The sequence below is a fragment of the Haliotis cracherodii genome, unplaced genomic scaffold (assembly GCF_022045235.1).
Source record: "Haliotis cracherodii isolate W230 unplaced genomic scaffold, xgHalCrac1.p SCAF_25, whole genome shotgun sequence".
Lineage (NCBI taxonomy): Eukaryota > Metazoa > Mollusca > Gastropoda > Lepetellida > Haliotidae > Haliotis > Haliotis cracherodii.
In genome coordinates this window covers 2,608,776-2,632,467 of record NW_027266281.1, presented here as the reverse complement: position 1 = coordinate 2,632,467, position 23,692 = coordinate 2,608,776, and the positions used below count along the sequence as shown (strand labels likewise).

General features: G+C 41.8%; 1 protein-coding gene across 1 annotated transcript in view; it reads left to right on the top strand.

Annotated features, from left to right (window-relative positions):
• Positions 1-5,946: 5,946 nt before the first annotated feature.
• The window catches only part of LOC139472809 (bestrophin-4-like), a 34,584-nt gene continuing 16,838 nt past the window's right edge, over positions 5,947-23,692 (top strand). Inside the window, exons 1-3 of the mRNA XM_071255287.1 lie at positions 5,947-6,095; positions 12,587-12,837; positions 21,813-21,947. Of these exons, the coding sequence (XP_071111388.1) occupies positions 12,659-12,837; positions 21,813-21,947 (314 nt within the window). The 5' untranslated portion in view covers positions 5,947-6,095; positions 12,587-12,658. The remainder of the gene's footprint in view (positions 6,096-12,586; positions 12,838-21,812; positions 21,948-23,692) is intronic.

Below are 23,692 nucleotides of genomic sequence, written 5' to 3'. Positions count from 1 at the left end.
ATCAATCACTGGATTGTCTGGTCCAGATTCGATTATTTACCAACCGCCGTCATGTAGCTGGAATATTGCTGAGTTCGGCCTTAACAACAAATAAACTAATATATATGAAAGTATTATTATACCCACATGAATACAAAGCTATCTATTCGTTGAAAAAACGTGTTTGTCTTGGGGCCGTGACAATATTATGGTCTCCTAATTTACAGTTGCAGAGATGGCCCAGTGTTCTTAGGCGCCGCAATTCGCTGTGCATAGTTGCGACCCTTGGGTACACCAGAAACCTTGGATTGTGGTTTCGCTTGGCCCAATTTACGTTTCTAGGATTGTCAGCACCAAATCCTTGCTCGTGGGTTTCATCAATGTGGTAAACATCTGAGACCTGTCTCACTTAGGGCTTTCCTCTCACATTAAGCCGTGACAAAACGAGCATACTGTTTAAAGCGGCGTTAAACCCAACTCAATCACTCGCTCACCTATGGTGCAATGTTAGTGATCAACTGTCCTCAACAGAATCTTGGTAAGTGGAGGTAGCGGACGTAAAATGTAATCTTTAGTTTCGTTTGTCTGTTGTTTAACGATGCATGTCATGTTATCCCAATTGCGTGGATTGATGTTCATGACTCATTATTTACAGATGACCGTCATACAGATGGCATATTGCTGAGGGGGCGTTAAACAACAGCCAAACATGTATGTAGTCGTTACTCCATATACTACAAACAAAAAAACAACCAAGTCAGCGAGTCTGACCACCCAATCCCGTTGGTCGCCTCGTCCGACAAGCACTGGTTGCTGAAGACTAATTTTCGGGACTTAACGGGATCTTCAGTGGTAAGAAATGACACATCTTTGCTTGCATCATGTTTGATAATCCAGTGTATTATATCTGCTTTGTACCCCGCACAAATTCGCTCCCACAGCTTCGTTTGTCTCCGTCTCTAACTAAACACAAACTGGGCCGCGCCAAAGAGCTTAAGTTAATTGGACAGGTATTTTCAGCATTGAACATTTCTAGTTAGGCTCCAAATTGATATTGAGGTGGTCACTTCCAAGATGTAACAAAATGTTGGTGAATGGATCCTGGTCATTCATCACAAAAGACTGGATATATAAATGTACAGGATAATGGAGGAAGTATATTCGTTGACATCTTCCCGAGGCAAGCGTGTCCATTAGCCTATATCAAAGCCTAGTTTTCCACCCTTGCCACATCAAGGCTACTTTGCTTAGCTCGACCCTGGCGCCACCACGCGTAGATCACGAGTTGTGCCCCTTGTAACGAAAACGCGATATCCAATCAGAGCTCGTACAGCTTCACAAAGATGGTGACTACCACAGGCGACGACCTAGTCGATCAGATAACGAAATCATTCGCGATTTCATCCCTGACACATAAACAGAGGCAATCGTTTTACCATGAAAAGATTGTATCAACAAAAACAGGCAGTGGTAAATATCTTTCAAACGAGGGCATACCAGGCGTGGATGGTGATTTTGTGAAACGTTCTCTGGTTGGACGATCGATATGTTCGATAGTCCAATCACATTCAACGCAGAAAAGTGAGCTTGGTGTGACTAGAGTAGAAACAAGACTTTGATAAAAAGGCCAGTGGACGCTCTTGCCTCGGGGAAATGATTCGTTGACTGACTTCAGAATTTGACATGTAATGCGCATGTCATGTGAGGTTGCTTGCATCTCATATTACACTGAACAAAAACGTTAACGACATTTTTGCAGTGAAGACCAAGCTCACAATTTCATAAAAAAACATCCCCCAAATTGCCATGATCCTTAACACTTTTTGTTCAGTATACATCATGCAAACATAAAACCGGAACTGCGTCATGACATGAAGGACAGACGCAGGTGTTGTTCGCAGTTACAGCCAAGTTTATTACTGATAAATTTCTTAAACCCAAGTGTGTGGACCTGGGTTCATCAGTCCAGACACAGACCTCTGCACGAGTAATAACTGTAATAAAAACTAAATCCTTTAAACTGGAGACAGTAAGCTAGAAAGTTAAACACAAAGGGGCTTTGAGGGGCGCGCTTGGGCAGGCTATTGTGTGATAGTGCACTAGGTGATTGAGGCTGTAGCAAAGTACTCATGGAGTAAGTTGAAACAGAGAATTAGGAGAGCTAAGTGTGAAGTATATAATGTTTAAAACATAATTGACTGAATATTTAATTCCGTAAAAATCTAAACTAATAAAACTCTCAAAATATATACAACTATCTGATCCTGTCACATACATAAATACAGTGGTAATGAATCCAGTAAAACAAACGAAAGTCAGTTCTTTTTTGGAGCGGTGACACTTCCTCCCCACATTCAGCGCAGAAAAGCGAGCTTGGTGTGGCAAGAGTGGAAACAAGATTTTGATAAAAAGGCCAGTGGACGCTCTTGTCTGGGGAAGATGATTCGTTGACTGACTTCAGAATTTGACATGTACCGTGCATGTGATGTGAGGTTGCTTGCATCCCATATTACACTGGGCCCGTGAAGATCCGGGGTAGAATAGGTCTTCAGCAACCCACACTTGCCGTAACAGGCGACTATGCTTGTCGTAAAAGGCGACTAACGGGATCGGGTGGTCAGGCTCGCTGACTTGGTTGATGCATGTCATCGGTCCCAATTGCATGTATCGATGCTCATGTTGTCAATCACTGGATTGTCTGGTCCAGACTCGATTATTTACCAACCCCGTCATATAGCTGGAATACTGCTGAGTGCGGCGTTAAACAACAAACCAAACCAAAACCAAACATCATATTACACTGAACAAAAACGTTAAGGACATTTTTGCAGTGAAGACCAAGCTCACAATTTCATTAAAAAAACATCCCCCTAAATAGTGATGATCCCTCACATTTTTTGTTCAGGATACATCTTGCATACATAAATACAGTGGTGATGAATCCAGCAAAACAAACAAAAGTCAGTTCTTTTGGGGAGCGGTGACACTTCCCCCCCACTCACCATGTAATATTAAGTATTCATTGCGTCTGTCAAGGAGACTGACAGACAATTTGTCTTACCTAGCCATCTATGTGACGTCATATGTCGAGCATGGTCGTCCCAATGTAGCCAGGAGACCGCGTCGAGCGTCCTGCGTCCATGGCGGTCAGGTTGGTTGTCTTTTTAAAACATGTTGAAGCTTCTAATGTATTTCATGTGTGGATGGCGTGAATCTCAGGCTACTTTGAAGTTGATGTATTGCACAATTCTCCAAACAGTTGAAACAATACGGGAAGGACTCTGTGTTAAAACAGTCAGGAATGAATTGGATATTTGTCTTAGTTTGCAATGGTATTAGTTAGAAAATCTGATGCGTTGGATAACTTTAGTTGTACTCGATGTAGTAACAGTATTAGTAGTACCTCCAGCTGTAGTAGTAGTAGTAGCAGCTTTAGTAGTAGTAATAAGTAGTAGTAGTGATGGTGGTAGTAGAAGTAGCAGCACTAGTAGAAGTAGTAGTAGCAGTAGTAGTAGGAGCTGCAGTAGTAGCAGTAGTAGTAGTAGGAGCTGCAGTAGTAGAAGTAGTAGTAGCAGTAGTAGTAGGAGCTGCAGTAGTAGCAGTAGTAGGTATACTAGTAGTAGTAGCTTTAGTAGTAGTAGTGATGGTGGTAGTAGAAGTAGCAGCACTAGTAGTAGAAGTAGTAGCAGTAGTAGTAGGAGCTGCAGTAGTAGCAGTAGTAGTAGTACTAGTAGTAGCAGCTTTAGTAGTAGTAGTAAGTAGTAGAAGTAATGGTGGTAGTAGAAGTAGTAGTAGTAGCAGTATTAGTAGTACTAGCAGTAGTAGCAGTAGTAGTAGTACTAGTAGTAGTAGCTTTAGTAGTAGTAGTGATGGTGGTAGTAGAAGTAGCAGCACTAGTAGTAGAAGTAGCAGTAGTAGTAGTACTAGTAGTAGCAGTATTAGTAGTACTAGCAGTAGTAGCAGTAGTAGTAGTACTAGTAATAGCAGCTTTAGTAGTAGTAGTAGTAGTAGTAAGTAGTAGTAGTGATGGTGGTAGTAGAAGTAGTAGTAGTAGCAGTAGTAGTAGGTGCTTCAGTAGTAGCAGTAGTAGTAGTAGCAGCTTTAGTACTAGTAGTAAGTAGTAGTAGTGATGGTGGTAGTAGAAGTAGCAGCACTAGTAGTAGTAGTAGCAGTAGTAGCAGGAGCTGCAGTAGTATTGATAGTGGCAGTGGTAGTAAGAGTAGCACTAGTAGTAGTACTAGTAGTAGTTGTAGTAGTAGCATCTGCAGTAGTAGTGATGGTGGTAGTAGTAGTAGCATCTGCAGTAGTAGTACTAGTAGTAGTAGTCTTAGAGATTAACATAATCATTGACGTTTGAACACATGGATGAAAGAAGCTGATTGAACTGATACAATTGTAACATGTTGGTTACATATCGTGATATCGATCACCTATGTAACTGGAAATTGTTACATTTTCCTTAAATAGTTAGTGGTGTACCGAGACAATATGGCCGGCTAACACTTTCCAGACGCGAGTTTTCACCTGGTTTGTATAAAAACAAGCCGTGTCTGATCTGTTTGTTTGCTTGTTTGTCGTTTAACACCACACTCAGCAATATTCCAACCACATGACGGCGGTCTGTAAATAATCGAGTCTGGACCAGACAGTCCAGTCATTGACATCATGAGCATCGATCCATGCAATTGGGAAACGATGACATGCATCAACCAAGTCAGCGAGCCTGACCACCAGATTCCGTTTGTCGCCTCTAAGCATCGGTAGCTGAAGATCAATTCTCATACGGTTTAAAACACGGATGTAACAATCATGGTATCGCCAGACAGTATTTGATTGTTTGTTAGCGACCAATATATGCTTGACAGAATCGAGTTTGAAAACATTAATATATGATGCTGAGTTTCCTTGAGTTTCTATGGTATGTCGGTACAGTCATAAACCTGTCGTCAGTGTCGTGGACAAATGTTCTGATGCTGTTGTCCAAAAGAGGAGAAAAAATGAGGATGATGAAATGTTTGATGACTAAGGTCTTGTCAGTCAGGTTTGACATCTGGTGCAGACTGGTGTCTTTCTGGTTCATGCTGTGCCGGATTAAGTGCAATGGCGGATGCCGTTGTGAAAATGGATTTCCGTATTTCATGTATCTAGGGGCGTTGTCAAATGAAAGTTCAGTATTTCATATATCTATGGGCGTTGTCAAATGAAAGTTCAGTATTACGTGTATCTATGGGCGTTGTCAGATGAAAGTTCAGTGTCTCATGTATGTAAGGGCATTGTAAATAGAAAGCTCAGTATTTAGGTATCTAAGGGAGTTGGCAAATGAATGTTCAGTGTGACATGTATGTAAGGGTGTTGTGAAAGGTCCAGCAAACCAAGCATAACCAATCGTTTCAGTTACAGCAAAGCGGCCACAGTATAGAATATACTTGCACTTAAAAAACTGTCTGAAACTCCAATACAGCGGAGGTTTTGTGCCTCAAGACAATAGTTGTGAATTTCATAGGGAAACTTGTTTATACAACGAGTTATTTATTCAAGAAGGGGCTGTCGCAGCACTAAAATGGAGTTATCTTTACATGATACTAGCGTAGGCACGAGTGCAATCAAAGACCGCACCTTAGCAAGCCAAAAAACTTGTTTGTTAGGCTTTGTGCTTCATCTGGCAGTTGTCACGTCATTTCTGACGCCACACATAATATTTTCGAGGTACTAAATTCTTTAACTGCCACCTGCTTTAAACCTGTTACTTAAAACGTAACCGGTTCGCACATTGAAATCACAAACCGGATTTAGTTGTTTTGCGAGGAAAACAATAGTATACTTAACATATGGCCCTTTACGTACTCCATACGCAGCCAAAGCAAGCGATGCCTACTAGACGCTCCGTACACCTGGGCCATAAGAGTTTAGTAGATGAGTGCCGTTCTATTGGCTCTTACATTGCCCAGGGCGATTGCATATTGGAATCTTACAGGAGTGTTGCTGGCTTTTGCGTTGTGTTCTGTGTTGTAGTGTGGCTATTTTGGATGTTCAGAAATGTGTCTATGATGGTGGACTATGAGTGTGTTGTTGCCGCTCGGAATATTCTTAACATTGTCTGAGGATAGTCCACGTTTGTAAGTATGTCTCTAATATTTGGGTTGCATGCTATCACCCTGTATTTCTAGTCTACGTCCATGCTGTGGAGGACCGCCTCCGTGGTCTAGTTGTAGAGCGTCCGCCCGGAGAGCGGAAGGTCCGGGGTTCGATCCCCGACCGCGTCATACCGAAAGACGTTAAAAGCTGGTACTTGTTGTTACCCTGTCTGGCGCTCGTCATTAAGGGGCTAAAACAAGGACTGGTCGGCTCGGAGTCAGTATACTGTGGGGTATTCATGTTAAACTGCGGCATGGTATCTCAGTGAGCTAGCACTATAGATCGGCATCAATCCGGACTAGTACAAGCAGCCACACACACACACACACACACAGGTACATGCACGTCGCTATATAAGTGCAATAATCTTGGACGCGACGTTAAACCCCATTCACCTCACCTCACCATGTTGTGGACGTTCGTTGTATATTCTCAAACGAGATATTTGAAAATAGCCTTGAGACACCAGGTGCCAGTGGTATAATGCTTTGTGCAGAGTTGCGTCCCTTTGCGTGTCATGATCCGCTCATTGTGGGTTCGATTCTCAGATTGTGATCTTTTCGTTTGTGATCTTTGGTTTCTCGTGAATAAATGTATAAATGTGAACATGTGTCATACCTTGAATAAATATGAACACACGTTATGAATATGAATATACGTCATGAATAAATTTTAACATACGTCATGAATAAATATTTACATACATCATGAATGAATATTAACATATGTCATACCTTGATTAAATATGAACACACGTAATGAATATGAACATACGCCATGAATAGATATTAACATACATCATGAATAAATGTCAATAAGCGTCTTGAATAAATGTGAACACGTAGAAACCAACATTTTTCTGTGTGAAAATGTGGCGAAAGAAAAGATAGTCCCTAATTTTTTTGCATATACCTATTAGAATTTATAGGATTCATTCAGGAACCAGTCTTTAGTTCTGTCGGTACAGAAGGAGATATTGAACTGATGTATTGTACTGATGTATTGTACTGATGTATTGTACACGCTGTGCTGAGACACATACAAAAAATAACGGTCGAGGTCGCGGGTCGCAACGAAAATGCAAATCTGACCGTTCAACTTCAAACCCCACACTCACTCGAACGGAACACTTTTATTTATACATCGGTGAATGCAGATTTCGTTTTAATCATGATCCGGTTAGGTGCAGACCTGATTCGACATCCTAGAGCAGGAACATCTGATAATGCCCATCAGCTTTTGGGGGAAGGGGGTGGGGAACGTTATTTAAGTCGAGCCTGATAATTATTATCGGAAATCACATGACATGCATTCGCTCCGTGGAGGCAGGTGTTGAAAATCTTCTATTTATAAATTTAATCCAGCTTATGAGATTTGACGGCCGATTAATTTGCCGGATTGCTGGCATTTGGGATGTACAAATCGTCATTAAACCATAATGTTGAAGCTTATTGAGAACTCATGAAAATCTACCAGAGAAAGACCATTGATCATACATCAGCCAAACAGGTTGACTGTTTGACATATCCAAACAGTCAACCAGTCAAAACCATTGTTCATGCATCAACCAATCAACCATGACATATCCAAACAGTCAACCATTCAAAACCATTGTTCAAACATAAACCAATCAACCATGACATATCCAAACAGTCAACCAGTCGAAACTATTGTTCACATATCAACCATTCAACCATGACATATCCAAACAGTCAACCAGTCAAAACCATTGTTCACATATCAACCATTCAACCATGACATATCCAAACAGTCAACCAGTCAAAACCATTGTTCACATATCAACCATTCAATCATGACATATCCAAACAGTCAACCAGTCAAAACCATTGTTCATGCATCAACCAATCAACCATGACATATCCAAACAGTCAACCATTCAAAACCATTGTTCAAACATAAACCAATCAACCATGACATATCCAAACAGTCAACCAGTCGAAACTATTGTTCACATATCAACCATTCAACCATGACATATCCAAACAGTCAACCTGTCAAAACCATTGTTCACATATCAACCATTCAACCATGACATATCCAAACAGTCAACCAGTCAAAACCATTGTTCACATATCAACCATTCAACCATGACATATCCAAACAGTCAACCAGTCAAAACCATTGTTCACATATCAACCAATCAACCATGACATTCAAACAGTCAACCATTCAAAACCGTTGTTCACACATCAACCAATTAACGGATTCTAGATAAATGGGTTCAGGATTAAAAGGTTCACACATCAACCAATTGACTGATTCAGGATTTAAGGGTTCGGGATCAGCGGAGTTCTTGATTAACAGGTTCAGGATTAAAAGGTTTGAAATAAGCGGAGTTCTTGATTAACGGGTTCTAGATTAACGGGTTCGGTATTAACGGATTCTAGATTAACGGGTTCCCGACTAAAGATTAACCCTCATTTACTGAAATCGTGAATTGTAAACTCTCCCCACCATCAAAAGATGATCAACGCTTTATTATCAGTGTTATCACCAAGGTGTATCCAAAATACATTCGGGAGCCATTTGTTGGAAAATATCAGCGTTTGTTTACAATAGAGCACTCCCCAGCAAAGCGCGGGTCGAGGAACATGCTCAGGTAGGATCTATATTTGTGCAGTTGTTTAATGCCCTCGCCGTGAAGACAGCTGGCGGCTATTGTAGATACAGCAACCTTACCCTGGACCCGATATGTTCTCACTAGAGGAGAATTGGGTAAAATTACCCCTCGAGTGTGATTCAAAAACAACGTCCGGCGAGTCGGGTCCTAAGTCAAGGTGGGTTTGACGGACTGTTTGGGGCTAAACCGAATATCTTTCAAACATACACATATTTTTAGAACAACCAGTATGTCAGCAATCATCATCATCATCATCATCATCATCATCATCGTCGTCGTCGTCGTCGTCATCATCATCATTAGTGTCATTATTTTTATTATGTACAGATTAAAATTAAAAAAAAAAAATGCAGCAAAGAGGGTATGGGTGATCCTGGCACAGTCAGGCTGGTTAGACTCATCATCAGCTCAGGGCCCTTGCCCCCTCTACACGCAGCCCAGGCAGCGAATGGGACTTCTCCCATTAGCAGCCTAGTCAAACCCACCCAGAACTTTTCGCAGAATATGAAGACTCCCCAACACTGCAACCTTCTGCATTACCCAGATTGTCAGAAGGGCTGTATACCTGGTAGAAAACAAGGGTACTCTCCCAATGTCAGTCAACAGATTGGGAGGTACCAAATCTGAGACACCGAGAACAATGGGGAGTCGGACAACTTGGTACTTGGGATGCAAGCGTGATATTTCGAAAGCGAGGTCTGCATATTTGCCATGCTTTTCCTGAATCTTGTCAATCACATTATTGTCAAAAGGGACAGAAAATTCAATAATATAAATGATTTCATTGGATTTATCAAAAAGGACAAGATCAGGTTTGTTGGCTGTAAATGGGCTTATTCCAAAGAATTTTGTAATCATCATTTTCCATGAGGCCCTCTAAATTTTATTTTATTTTATTTTATTTTATTATTTTATTTTATTTTATTTTATTTTATTTTATTTTATTTTATTTTATTTTATTTTATTTTATTTTATTTTATTTTATTTTATTTTATCATTTTATTCTATTCTATTCTATTCTATTCTATTCTATTCTATTCTATTCTATTCTATTCATCATATTATATTATTAATCATATTATATCATATCACATTATCTATTTCATCCGGCCGGTCAACGAGTCATAAGAAACCACATGTTTACATACATATATGCACATTTCTAACCTTTCAAAATAACTATTTTGATACGTGTGAGCGGACCACCTGCGCGGAATAACCCGTTGGGGTCGTGCCAGACATGAAACGCATGATTTTCACGTGCACGCACTAAGGCTTGATATGCGCCAGACACATGATTCGTTTCCTCACATGCTTTCCGTTCTCTTGTATCACATGGAACCACGCATTCCTACACCACTGTCTGACACTGTCTGCAACAAGCTACTCCAACACCATGGGGTCGGTGAGGCAGCTTAGTGGTTTAAGCCTTCGTTTAATATGGTGAAGGCCCGGGTTCGATTCCCCACATGGTACAATGTGTGTAGCCCACTCCTGCTGCGCCCCGCCGTGGGGTTGCTGGAAGTTTTCTAAAAGTGGCGTAAAACCACCTCACTCACTCACTCACTCGGGGCGGTCGGATAGCTTAGTGGTTAAAGCGTTCGCTCGTCACACTGAAGACCCGGGTTCGATTCCCGACATGGGTACAATGTGTGAAGCCCATTTCTGGTGTCCCCCGCCGTGATATTGCTGGAATATTGCTAAAAGCAGCGTAAAACCATATACTCACTCACTCACGCACTCACTCTTCGCAATGTTTAGTAACAAGGCCATATTTAGGCCATATTTATTTATATTTGTATAACTAGAATGGGAGGAAAGCCTAACAAAATTGGTTTCTCTTGGGATCAAAACAATAAAAACTTACAAAATGGCTGGATGTGATGTCACGTTGAAAAAAACATAACACAACTTTGTTTGTTCACCCGTGAAGACCGGAGGTAGACTAGGTCTTCATAAACCCATGCTTGTCGAAGTCGGGTGGTCAGGCTCGCTGACTTGGTTGATGCATGTCATCGTATCCCAAATGCGTGGATCGATGCTAGCGATATCAATCTGTAAATAAGACAACCCAGTGATTGATATCATGAGCACCGATCCAAGCAATTAGGTTACGATCACATGCTCCAACCAAGTCAGCGAGCTTGACACCTGATCCCGTTAGTCGCCTCGTATGACAAGCATGGGTTACTGAAGACCTATTCTAACCCGGATGTTCACGGGTACTGAAGCAAGTTCGGAATAAATCTTTTAAAAACATATGAGGGGTTCCTATTAATTGTTTCTGAAACGACACAATTCGATGAATAAGGACATATGTTTGTAATTGTGTTGTTTGAATACTTAATAAAATAAAGATCTGATCACATTCCAAATTTACACAAACAAAGTCATATATCGAGTGAGTCAGTTGGGTTTAACGCTGCTTTTAACAGTATTCCAGTTATATCGCGGCGTGTCAGCTTAATATGGGGGGAAAGCCCGAAGTGATGCAGGTCTGAGACGTTTACCACTCCGGTGAAACCCACGAGCACGGGTATGGTGCTGACAAACCTAGAAAGATAATCAGGGCGAACCGGGATTCGAACCCACCATCATAGGTTTCTGGCGTGCCCAAGGGACGCAACTCTGCACAGCGACTCGCGGCGCTTTAGACGACTGGGCCACCCGTGCCCCCCATATATCGACCTTGAACCTATGCGATGTACGTGTCGGGTCATTGTGTGCCACGCAGGGCTGTAGAACTCTTGTTCAGGGTTAACGGAAAGTGAATACAAAACCTCTCCCGGCCAGCATGTAGATATATATACACATCCATTCTCGTACAGGTGGCAATTGTTTGCTCCGCCGGCGTTTAAAGAATTAGTGTTCATTGTCCCCACATGGCCTTTTTGACATGCGTGATTACCATAGCAACGACCTTCACCTTTCGATGCCATATTGTTCTGAGGTCGTTCCACGTGTTTGTTTGTTAAAAATAAACATAATGGCCGTTTGTACATAACTTTTCAATTTTATGCAGCTTTAGTGAATGGATGTTGCTGAGACCATGATGTGGTATTTAAATTTCCAAACGGTCACAATGCTTTTTGATTACATTTTAGAATGACGCTTTTTTAAGATTGTGCGTTGGTAAAAGAAGTTTAGTTTGATTTTCAGAATAAGTGTAATCATAGGCTCAGTTCGATGCACAAGCAGTCATATATTTCAAATAATTTTAATTGAAGTATTAGTGGATGTTGCATCCTGCCTCCGTGACAACAGTTTCACCAAATCAATATTAAGACCGTGATTAACGCGAGAAGACTGGGGCGCTGTACACCGTGCAGAGTTGCGCCCCTTAGTCGCGCCAGGATCTACTGATCTTCATCCCAGATTCGTTCGGTGACTTGGTTGATTGTGTGTCATCGTACCCATACCTTGTGCACCGTTGTTCATCATGTCAATCACTGGATTATCTGAAACAGACTTGATTATTTACAGGACGCCGTCACCGCCGTCACCGCCCGTCGGTGGTGTAGTCTAGAGGTTAAAGCGTTCGCTCGTCACGCTGAAGACCCGGGTTCGATTCCCTACATGGGTACAATGTGTGATGTCAATTTCTGGTGGGATATTTCTCTAATAAAGCGGGGTAAAACCCAACTCACTCACCCATCCAGATATGCTAATGGATTATTTGTAAGTGCGGCTTTGGTAACTGGGAAACAGACGTGTTATAGACACTCCAAGTCGTCCCCGCTTGGAGTGACAGTTATTATCTACAAATATAACTTTGCTCTGTTTTTCTAACATTACCCTTTAAGCTAATCCTGTTTTGTTTCCTTGAAATAGAGTTCTGACGAACTGAGGCTACAAGTTAGAATGCCGCCATCTTGTCAGTGATGATCTGCTTGAGTGGATACCATGACGATCATCTACCAATACCGGGTGGCGACAACGTCGCTAGGGGGCTTTGTCAAGCTCCTTGCAGCGTGGAAGGGCAGCGTCTACAAGCTGATGTTCAAGGAGATGTTGATATTTGGAGTTCTGTACACATCAATCAGTCTTCTGTATCGCCTGTTGCTGACGGAACCTCAGAAAAGGTAAAGGGTTATTCATACCTTGTTATGTGACGGACCGCCTCCGTGGTCTAGTGGTAGAGCGTCCGCCCGGAGAGCGGAACGTCCGGGGTTTGATCCCCGATCGCGTCATACCAAAAGACGTTAAAAGATGGTACTTGTTCTTACCCTGTCTGGCGCTCGGCATTAAGGGGCTAAAACAAGGACTGGTCGGCTCCGAGTCAGTATACTGTGTCTGAGTGGGGTATTCATGTTAAACTGCGGCATGGTATCTCAGTGAGCTAGCACTGTAAATAGGCATCAGTCCGGACGAGTACAAGCAGCCACACACACACACACACACACGTGCATGCACGTCGCTATATAAGTGCAATAATCTTGGACGCGACGTTAAAACCCATTTCACCTCACCTAGTTATGTGACGGGGGGTAAGACAAGGTCTACAATACCTCAAGCAAGATTTTGAAAATAAGTGAGTGAGTATGGTTTTACTCCGCTTTTAGCATTATCCTAGCAATATCACGGCGGGGGACGCCAGAAATGGGCTTCACACATTGAACCCATCGGGTGGTCAGGTTTGCAGACTTGGCTGATGCATGTCATCGTATCCCATTTGCTCAGATCGATGCTCATGATGTCAATCACTGGATTGTCTGGTCCAGACCCCGTTATTTACAGACCGCTGTCATATAGTTGGAATATTGCTGAGAGTAGCGTTAAATAAAAAACAAAGCAAAAAAATCCTTCCCGTGGCCTTTCCAACTTCATCCGTCCCTCCTCGTGTCTTTCCTCCTCGTGTTATTCTGTATGTCCGTCTGATTGGGAGTCTGCCAGTTTATTTTTATCTAATTATTTTTCGAAAATATTTATTTATGTAAAAAAAATAATCAACAGTCTGTGATAGGAAGGGAGGGTTATTGCCAGGATAGGTTGAGCTGTGACCTAACAGTTAACCCCGTATGACTATGCATGAGGTCCGACCCCTGGCGCGTACCATTGTGAAGAAAGGGGTAGCGGGTGGTCCGCGACAAGTAGTACGGTGGATATGTGCGTGTCCTGTCTCGGTTAACAACGAGTCTAGTGACGAGTTCAATAGCACATGATAGTACGTTCTTATCTGAGGTACCCGATGTCAGTTAAAACGGTAATGACGAATTTATTTGTTTGTAATTAACTTCCACCAAACCACTTTTAGAGAATCATAGTATCGACTTATATTCTTATGGTCTTGTAAGTAACACGTGTATCCACAGGAGTGCAGTCAAATTCATCGTCATGCCATGCACGTGCACAACATGCATACACCCGTTCTACCTGTAGGGGACACGGGTGGCCCAGTCGTCTATTCACTGTGGAGGCTTGCGTCCCTTGGGCATGACAGAATCCTATGATTGTGGGTTCGAATCCCGGTTCGGCCCGATTGTGTTTATAGGATTGTCAGCACATTACCCGTGCTCGTTGGTTTCACCGAAGTGGTAAACGTCAGAGACCTGCATTACTTCGGGCTTTCCTCCCACAGTAAGCAGACACACCGTGATATGACTGGAATACTGTTAAAGGCGGCGTTAAACCCAACTCACTCACTCACTCACTCACTCACTCACTCACTCACTCACTCACTCACTCACTCTCTCTCTCACTCACTCACTTACTCTCTACCAGTAACAAGCCAAATATGTGTGCCCAAATTCAAAGCATGCCTACTGGTCTCAAACGCGTTTTATGAGTTTGTTAAACTTATCCTCCTAAACTTACCAGTAGGCATCTGTCAATCCACGAGTGTGACAATCTCATTAAATTCAGATCTTAGTTTTCGCTACCGCTAACCAAAGACCTGAGGACATCCCATTACGGGTCACGTCAGAACAACCTTTCGCGAACATTGACCGACCAGTGAAATCACTGACAAGAAATCGACATTTGCCAATCAGAATGCAGCTATCTCGAGCTTTACGGCACTAGTTTCAAACTGGCGACTACGCTTCGAAACTTATTTTTAAAACTGACCAAAACAACATTCTGGAATGGCTTATAGATGGCCTAGATTGTATGGATATAATCATTAAACCCGTAACTGTCGTTCGGAATACCCCGTGTTAAATATTTCGAGGTTGCATGATTAGAAAACACATTCCGACTGTCACTATCAGGATCTGGTAAGCGACGCTCTGATTGGTTGGATGAAAAGTCGTGCTGACGTGAACCGTAATGGGATGTCCTCAGATCTTTGTTTAGCGGTAGCGAGAACTAGATCTGATTTTAAGATTTGCGAGTGTGAACAAGTGTTGCGATTACAGTCAGCGACAACTGCAGTATAACACCATCCTGTGACCACACATCCAACTTGACAGAAGCTTGTCAGCTGCGGGACACCGACATTGCTCCACTGAATTCAACCACGCTTCGTATTAAAATATGCAGTGACTGCTTTGATAATGAAAAACGTAAGCGTCAAAAAGAGATATATTTCTGACATTAATTCTGTTAACAGACATTTCCCGTGCCTGGTATGCATACCCAAAGTCCGTGTTTTATTGGGCCTCAGTTTATTTTTAGCAAGGTTTCGCGTCCGCCGATCTTAAAAATCGAAAATTCAAAGGCATAAACTCAAAATGACAAGGAGTTGTTTAATACCGCCGACGGTAAAGGTATCTTTGACAAATGACAACGAAATGCTGCTGACAAATTTTCTGTGAATGATATTTACTATCGACATAGGTTTTGAAGAGCTAGCCGACTGAGATACAGAGCCGCATTGCCGGCCCAGGGGTCCAAGGGAAGGATAGTGAGTGAGTGGTTTTACGCTGCTTTTAGCAATATTCCAGTAATATCACGGCGGGGGACACCAGAAATGGGCTTCACACATTGTACCCGTGTCGGGAATCGAACCCGGGTCTTCGGCTTGACGACCGAACGCTTTTACCACTAGGCTCCCCGACCGCCCCCCAACGGAAGGATAAGTTAATGTTATCTCTCTGTATGTATGGAATGGGGGTCTGAAATGAGAGAAAGTTTTCTTTTTCACAAACTATCTTTTTTAGGACAACCAGTATGTCACTCATTGTTTTGTAAACCCTGAGTGTAAATCAAATATTTCCAGCGTGGCTGTTTTGATGGCCTCGCTCGCGAGTTGTATCTGTAACACAAGAAACCTCTGGCAACTTTGATCACACATTCCGATACCGCTGTGATAAATGTGAAATATTGTCCAAATCGACGTTGAACATAACCCAGTGGAAAGAAACGTTGCTTTGCGACTTAATATTTTTTAAACGGAAACAAGGTCAGCTAAGATAAAATCTGGAATCTCCACGGTTTATTAATGGTCGTGAATAGCATTAATACATTTCCGCAAGACATTTTAGAATAAATTAGTTATGTGTTTTCTACCAACGGCATTATGATGTTATAGCCGACATTTTAGACGCCCTACAGTCTTCATAAGCAGGACTGTTGAGCACCGCACCGGTTAAACAGGGCCCATTCCGTCAAATTGAACGATGTTAAAGTCAAGTGGGAAAATGTCGCTCCTTCCGCGAGTAATAAAGGTGGTTGGATATGTGAAAATTATTACTTTAAATTATTTCAGCATATTTCGCCAAGATGCTGAGTATAAAAGCCGTTAGTTACCTTCTCAAGAGGATGAATAATGTACACGAGCAAGCAGTAACTATGGCAATAATTTCCAAATCAGTTTCTAATTTAGCATTTACAATCAGGAGCATCTCGCGTGTTCGACACTTGGACTAAGTGGAATTAATTTTAAATGTTCCACGTACGTCAGTGTAAGATTAAGAGTTTAGGCTAATATGCATAAAAAGCAGATTTTCAGATATATTAAGTTTGAACTATCAGAGGGTTCATTATCCAAATTTCACTAATGCACTGTGTATGTCTAACAACAAAATCCTGTTTTGACCCGGGTCTTCAGGAACGCATGCTTTTCATAAAAGGAGACGAACGGTATCAGGCGGTTAGGTTCACTGACTTGGTTGGTGATTGAATATTGTTGAGTGCCGCGTTAAATAATGAACTAACAAATCAACTGCGTAGATGAATGCTCATGATGTCAATCACTGGACTGTCTGGTCCAGGCTCGAATATTTACAGACAGTCGTCATATAGCTGAACTATTGCTGAGTGTCTGCGGTCTGTAAATAATCGAGTCTGGACCAGGCAATCCAGTGATTGACATCATGAGCATCGATAGGACACGATGACATGCATCAACCAAGTCAGTGAGCCTGGCCACCCGATCCCGTTAGTCGCCTCTAACGACAAGCATAGTTGCCGTTTATGGCAAGCATGGGTTGCTGAAGACCTATTCTACCCGGATCTTCACGGGTCACTACGTACATGTACACATCCTGGTAGCGACAGGTCAGACACACAAGGAAGTAACAATTCCTTTAATAAATAAGAGTGCAAAAAGAATATATTTTCAGAAATATGAATACGACCTTGATGACATGGAATATTTCCCACATTAAAGTTAGAAGAGCGTTTAGTATTGGTAAAACAACATTTGCGTTTATGATTCACACAGCGCCTAATAACAATCTTTTCATAATCAAAAGAAACCATAAGCTCATTGTATGATTCCGACTATATCATGAGCATGTGTTTATGAGTCACAATCAAATAGTGATACCAGGTGTTCGCAAAAAAGGAGGGCGTATCCTGCCCGACCGTGACATCCGTCACAAACATTGCAAAAACACTAGCTTGATAACGGTGTTAGAGCCTACACCGAAACGTCGCTCTTAAATTGTAATAAAGAAGTTGTTCATCCATAAATTCTTATCCTTACTTGTAAAAAGTAGGTTTCGGTGGATTTGGAGAAACCAGCAGATACAGCATATTGATAGCTTCATAACAGAACTTATGATACGACTAACGTGTGGTTCTAAAACATTGCCCTATTCACTGATCAACATTTCTTTCAACGTGAAGCTTTACATAAATTATATTACAGTTAATAATTTTCGATGTAGTACCCATAAAATAAAAAGGTGAGGTGAAGTAAAATTGGGTTTGACGTCGCGTCCAAGATTATTGCACTTCTATAGCGACGTGCATGCACGTGTGTATGTCTGTGTGCGTGTGTGTGCGCGCGCGCGCGCGTGGGTATGTGTGTGTTTGTGTCTGCTTGTACAAGTCCAGACTGACAGTGCTAGCTCACTGAGACACCATGCCGCAGTTTAACATGAGTAACCCACTCAGACACAGTATACTGACTCCGAGCCGACCAGTCCTTGTTTTAGCCCCTTAATTCCGAGCAACAGGCGGGGTAACAACAAGTACCATCTTTTAACGTCTCTTGGTATGACGCGGCCGGTGGTCGAACCCAAAACCTTCCGCTCCCCGGGCGGGCGCCCTACCACTAGACCACGGAGAAAAAAGAATGTGTAAAGTATGTATGAGTATGGAGAAGATGAGTATCAATTTTGCTTGTTAGTAAGGCTTATGCTGATCTGTGTCAAATCTATCTTCGCAAGAAATACTATGTACACTCACTATACAGAAATATAATATACTAATGTCTGTCGATAAAGTTCAAATTGTTAGAGATTCTGCCTTGTTTGTATTCTTGCAATGCAATTAAGATGCAATAGTGTCAATGTGTAATTCAAAGATTGATGACCCGTGAAGATCCGGGGTAGAATAGATCTTCAGCAACCCATGCTTGCCGTAAAAGGCGACTGCTTGTCTTCAGAGGCGACTAACGGATCGGGTGGTCACGCTGACTTGGTTGATTCATGTCATCGTATCCCAATTGCGTAGATCGATGCTCATGATGTCAATCACTGGTCATGGATTGTCTGGTCCAGACTCGATTATTTACAGACCGCCGTCATACAGCTGGAATATTGCTGAGTTGGGCGTTAAACAACAAACAAAGATTGTCGATGACCGACATCATGCTGAATGATAATGATGATGATGATGATGTGATGATGATGATGAGTATGGTGGTGATGCTGCTGCTGCTGCTGCTGATGTTTATGATGATGGTGGTGATGATGATGATGATGGTGATGATGATGATGGTGGTGATGATGATGATGATGATGATGATGATGATGATGGTGGTGGTGGTGATGATGGTGGTGGTGATGATGATGATGGTGATGATGATGATGATGATGATGATGATGATGGTGGTGGTGGTGATGATGGTGGTGGTGGTGATGATGATGATGATGATGATGATGATGATGATGATGATGATGGTGGTGATGATGATGATGATGATGATGATGATGATGATGATGATGGTGGTGATGATGATGAACATAAAAGACACTGTTCCTGTCTGGGGTTGTACCTGTCTCTCCATCTTCTTCCATCATCTTGGCGTGCGTCATCCCACTGACCCCAATTCGTCTGTGACCATATCAGAACGAGCAGGCTGTAAAATATGACACTGTGTGTGTCGCGCTGTCGCGAGTGAAGTTGTGCGCAACGCTATGGAGCCTTGTACTACAACACACTGACAGTTATGGCCGTGTTGTCAGAAAAAGGGGTCCCGTCTTCACGCTGACCTATATTTTCGGTCATTTATGTGATGGGAATTTCTCGAGGAATGTTTTATTTCATGCATGATAATTGTGTTTCCAACTTTAAACACCACGTTTATGAATGCGAGGCGATACTTTTTATTTTAAGGTGCTGTGATCGGCCATTAGGAGTTAAAAGCTTTTATTAAAAACACTCAAACGTTAGTTATAAACTTTAATATATTTCCCTGTCTGTTATTTTTTTTAGGGATTTGACCACTATATATTTTCAACCACTTTTTCAATCTGAGAAGTGTTTTAAATGTCTTGACCCTCAATCCGAACGATTTCATCAGCAGTCAATGTCTTCTCAAACTGAGACTGTAAATTTGCAAAAAAAAGTGTGAAAAGTTTTTGCCCTTGAAGCAACAAATGACATTGCAATTAATCAGTCAGTATAAACAGTTAAACTGATAAAAAATGTCCCTTAACTATAAATGATAATGATAAACTGTGAACCAGATAATACTTTGAATATTCACATAATCGGATTGCATTGAATCAAAACATGTCCAATGTTTTTTTTTAATTCTTGACAACAGAGTATATATCCAAGGTGACCTCGCTATATAGGTCGCAACGACCGTTCACCGTACACCCATAAGACATTAGATGTCTAACTCCCTACACTGTACAAACACCGGGCGCAGCCTGGAGCTCACGACCCATTTCAGTGTGAACGAATTTATCCCCACATACTTCCTTTTTGCCGTCGATCTAATCCTTCATTTGAAATTTAGTGGTAATTGCAAATTAAGTATAATCACAAGTACCCTCGCGTACCATGTATATATACTCATAAGCGAAAGAAACTGTGCTCAGATATTTTGATATTTTTTAACTGAAAATTATTAATAATTTTGATGGACAAAATGGCTTTACAGACTGACCCCACTCCTAGGGGTCAAACAACATGTCAAAACAGGCCATGCTATTTTGGGGAGGATTGGATGCGTATTGTTGAAAATATCAAAGTTAAACCTCAAACTCTAGCATCTTTTGAAAGCGGCGTGACACCCGACTCCTTCACTCACGCATAAAACTCTACCCACACAGAGCTCGAATTTCGTGATCTCGGTTTTCTATTGTATTCAACCAAGGAAAAGGAGTGCTGAAAGCGTTCACATGTCGCAAACCCCCAGTTGGGTACAATGTGTAGAGCCTGTATAAGGTATCTTCCGTATTGTAAATAATTGAGACTGAACCAGATAATCCAATGATTGTCACCTTGAACATGTATCTACCCAATGGGGATACGATGACATGCATCAACCAAATCAGCAAACTTGACCACCCGATCCCGTTAGTCGCTTCTTACGACAACTAAGTCAGTGAGTGAATATTATTGTACGCCGCTTTTACTAATATTCCAGTAAAATGACGGCCAAAACCTGAATCCAAAAGAGGCATCGAAGTCAAGCCTTCAGCGTGACGAGTGAACGGTTTGGCTACCCCATTGCCCTAAAGGGCCTAAACTACCCCTGATGTTTCACAATGACCTGCGAAAAGAACATAAAATTGCTAGATAGAATTTTAAAATGTGTCTTATTATTATTTTAAGGAATTACAACATGGACACATGCTGGTGTTCCCCTTCGTTCCTGTTCAACGCCAGTTAACTTTTAATTAGAGTGGGTTTTGTGGTTTTAGTAATAGGAAGTGGACCATTTTTGTGCCTTGAAGTACAAATTTTTACAGATTATATAGCACATAGAATTGCATGACCGTACAATGAAGGCAATGCCAGATTACAGTTTGTGACAGGATGTTTGACAGGTGTACAGTTTGTGACAAGATGTTTGACAGGTTACAGTTTGTGACAGGGGTTTTGACTGATGTACAGTTTGTGACAGGATGTTTGACAGATTACAGTTTGTGACAGGATGTTTGACAGATTACAGTTTGTGACAGGATGTTTGACAGATTACAGTTTGTGACAGGATGTATGACAGATTACAGTTTGTGACAGGATGTTTGACAGATCACAGTTTGTGACAGGATGTTTGACAGATTACAGTTTGTGACAGGATGTTTGACAGATTACAGTTTGTGACAGGATGTTTGACAACTTACAGTTTGTGACAGGATGTTTGACAGATTACAGTTCTTGACAGGATGTTTGACAGATTACAGTTTGTGACAGGATGTTTGACAGATTACAGGTTTTGACAGGATGTTTGACAAATTACAGTTTTTGACAGGATGTTTGACAGATTACATTTTGTGACGATGATGATTGAGTGATTACAGTTTGTTACAGATGTTTGACAGATGAAGAATTTGTGACAGTTTTTTTGGACAGATTACAGTTTGTGACAGGTGTGTTTAAAAGATTACAGTTTGTGACAGGTTGTTTGACAGATGTAAAGTTTGTCACTGGATATTTGACAGATGTACTGTTTGTCACAGGTGTTTGACACATTTAAGTTCTGCTTCAGAGTGTTCGAGAAGATCGTCATCCACTGTAACAGCTTCACCAGCCTCATCCCCGTCTCCTTCGTGCTCGGCTTCTACGTGTCCCTTGTCGTGAGGAGGTGGTGGCAGCAGTTCATGAACATCCCCTGGCCAGACAGGTTAGTGGACAGAGGAAGACTAGACGTAGGAAGTTCGTTTGTTTGTTTGTTTGTTTGTTGTTTAACGCCACACTCAGGAATATTCCAGCTATACTCGAGTCTGCACCAGACAATCCAGTGATTGAGATCATGAGCATCCATCTACACCATTGGAATACAATGACACGCATCAACATTCAGCAAGCATGACCACCCGATCCTGTTAGTAGCATCTTACAAGTGCAGTCGCCTCTTACGGCAAGCATGAGTTACTGAAGACCTATTCTAACCCGAAAGGATCTAGGATGCAGAATCATTGATAACTTCAAGCTCGGATACTGAATTGTTTGATCCAGACTCGATTATTTACAGACCGACGTCATATAGCTGGAATATTGGGCTGGTATATTGGAATGAGTGCGGTGTTAAACAACAAAAACAAACAAACCTTCGAAGTGACTGATATGAGCAAGGGACACTATAATTTCTCGTTAGGGGCCGTCGGGTAGCCTAGTGGTTAAAGCGTTAGCTCTTCACGCCGAACACCCGGGTTCGATTCCCGACATGGGTACAATGTGTGAAGCCCATTTCTGGTGTGAAGCCGGAAATTACAATGTGTGAAGCCATGATATTGCTGGAATATTGCTAAAAGCGGCGTAAAGCCACACTCACTCACTCACTCGTGCGGCGTTAAGCAATATTCATCCACTCACCAGTTATTCGCCCTTTGGCTTTTGATGACAGGAATCGGTCAAGTAGAATTTCCGGATTAGTAGGGTTCAGTTTCGGCTGCACCTGTTCCTTGTTTCCTGGGGCTTTTGTATCGACTCACAGGTTGGAACTCATCAACGTTGGCATCTTACCAACGTTAATGTCGAGCTGGAGAAACGTATATTTGGACAGCAATAACTGAATAGTTTCACGTGATTATAAGTGTCTGGGAGGGTATTTAAGATTGTAAGAGATAATTCAATGGCAGTGGAAGAAATATTTTCGAAATATTTCAGTTTTATGAACAAGAGAATAATGCTTGGCCGGTCCCACGGGCAATTATTGCGCAGCACCTATCTACAGCAGGTTGAAAGAAGAAATGGATTACCCAAGCGTCACGTAAATCTAAGTAAGGGGAAAGTTCAAGGGACGATCGCGTAATGAGAAACAAACAACTTATTTAACAAACCTTAAAATATGCCACGATGGATTTACAGTATCCAATCACGGGGGACAGATGATTCGTAACTCATAGTTTCGAGTTGATTATTCTCGACATGTATATTACTCATTGACATTTTACGAGAGAAAATGAAAAAAACCCGGATGTAATGTCAGCACAAGCGAGTAACTTCCTCGAAGACAGCGTTTTGTTCAGGGCCCCCGTCCACAAAACGATCGTAGCTCAACGACAGTCGTAAGCCTAAAGTATGGGAGTTACGATCGACTTAGCGCTGCGATAGCTTTGTGGAACGGACCACTGATGACGCGATGTGACGTCATGAAAAATAGACCTATCGTATTTTCTCTATAATGAAACACTGTGACGTCATGGTTTCAATTGACCAATCATCACTGAGAATCGCTAAAATACACATATGCAAATATCCGACAGTTATTTCGCACAACCATTCTATCCTTTATGGGTAATATATAGAACTTATTATAATCGCATTCGTGTTACTGATTTTACGAAACGAGTGTCAGAATTAAAGTATTTACCGCGCGAGAGCTGAATCTGAATTGACATAAACGTACCGACTAAAATGCTGAGG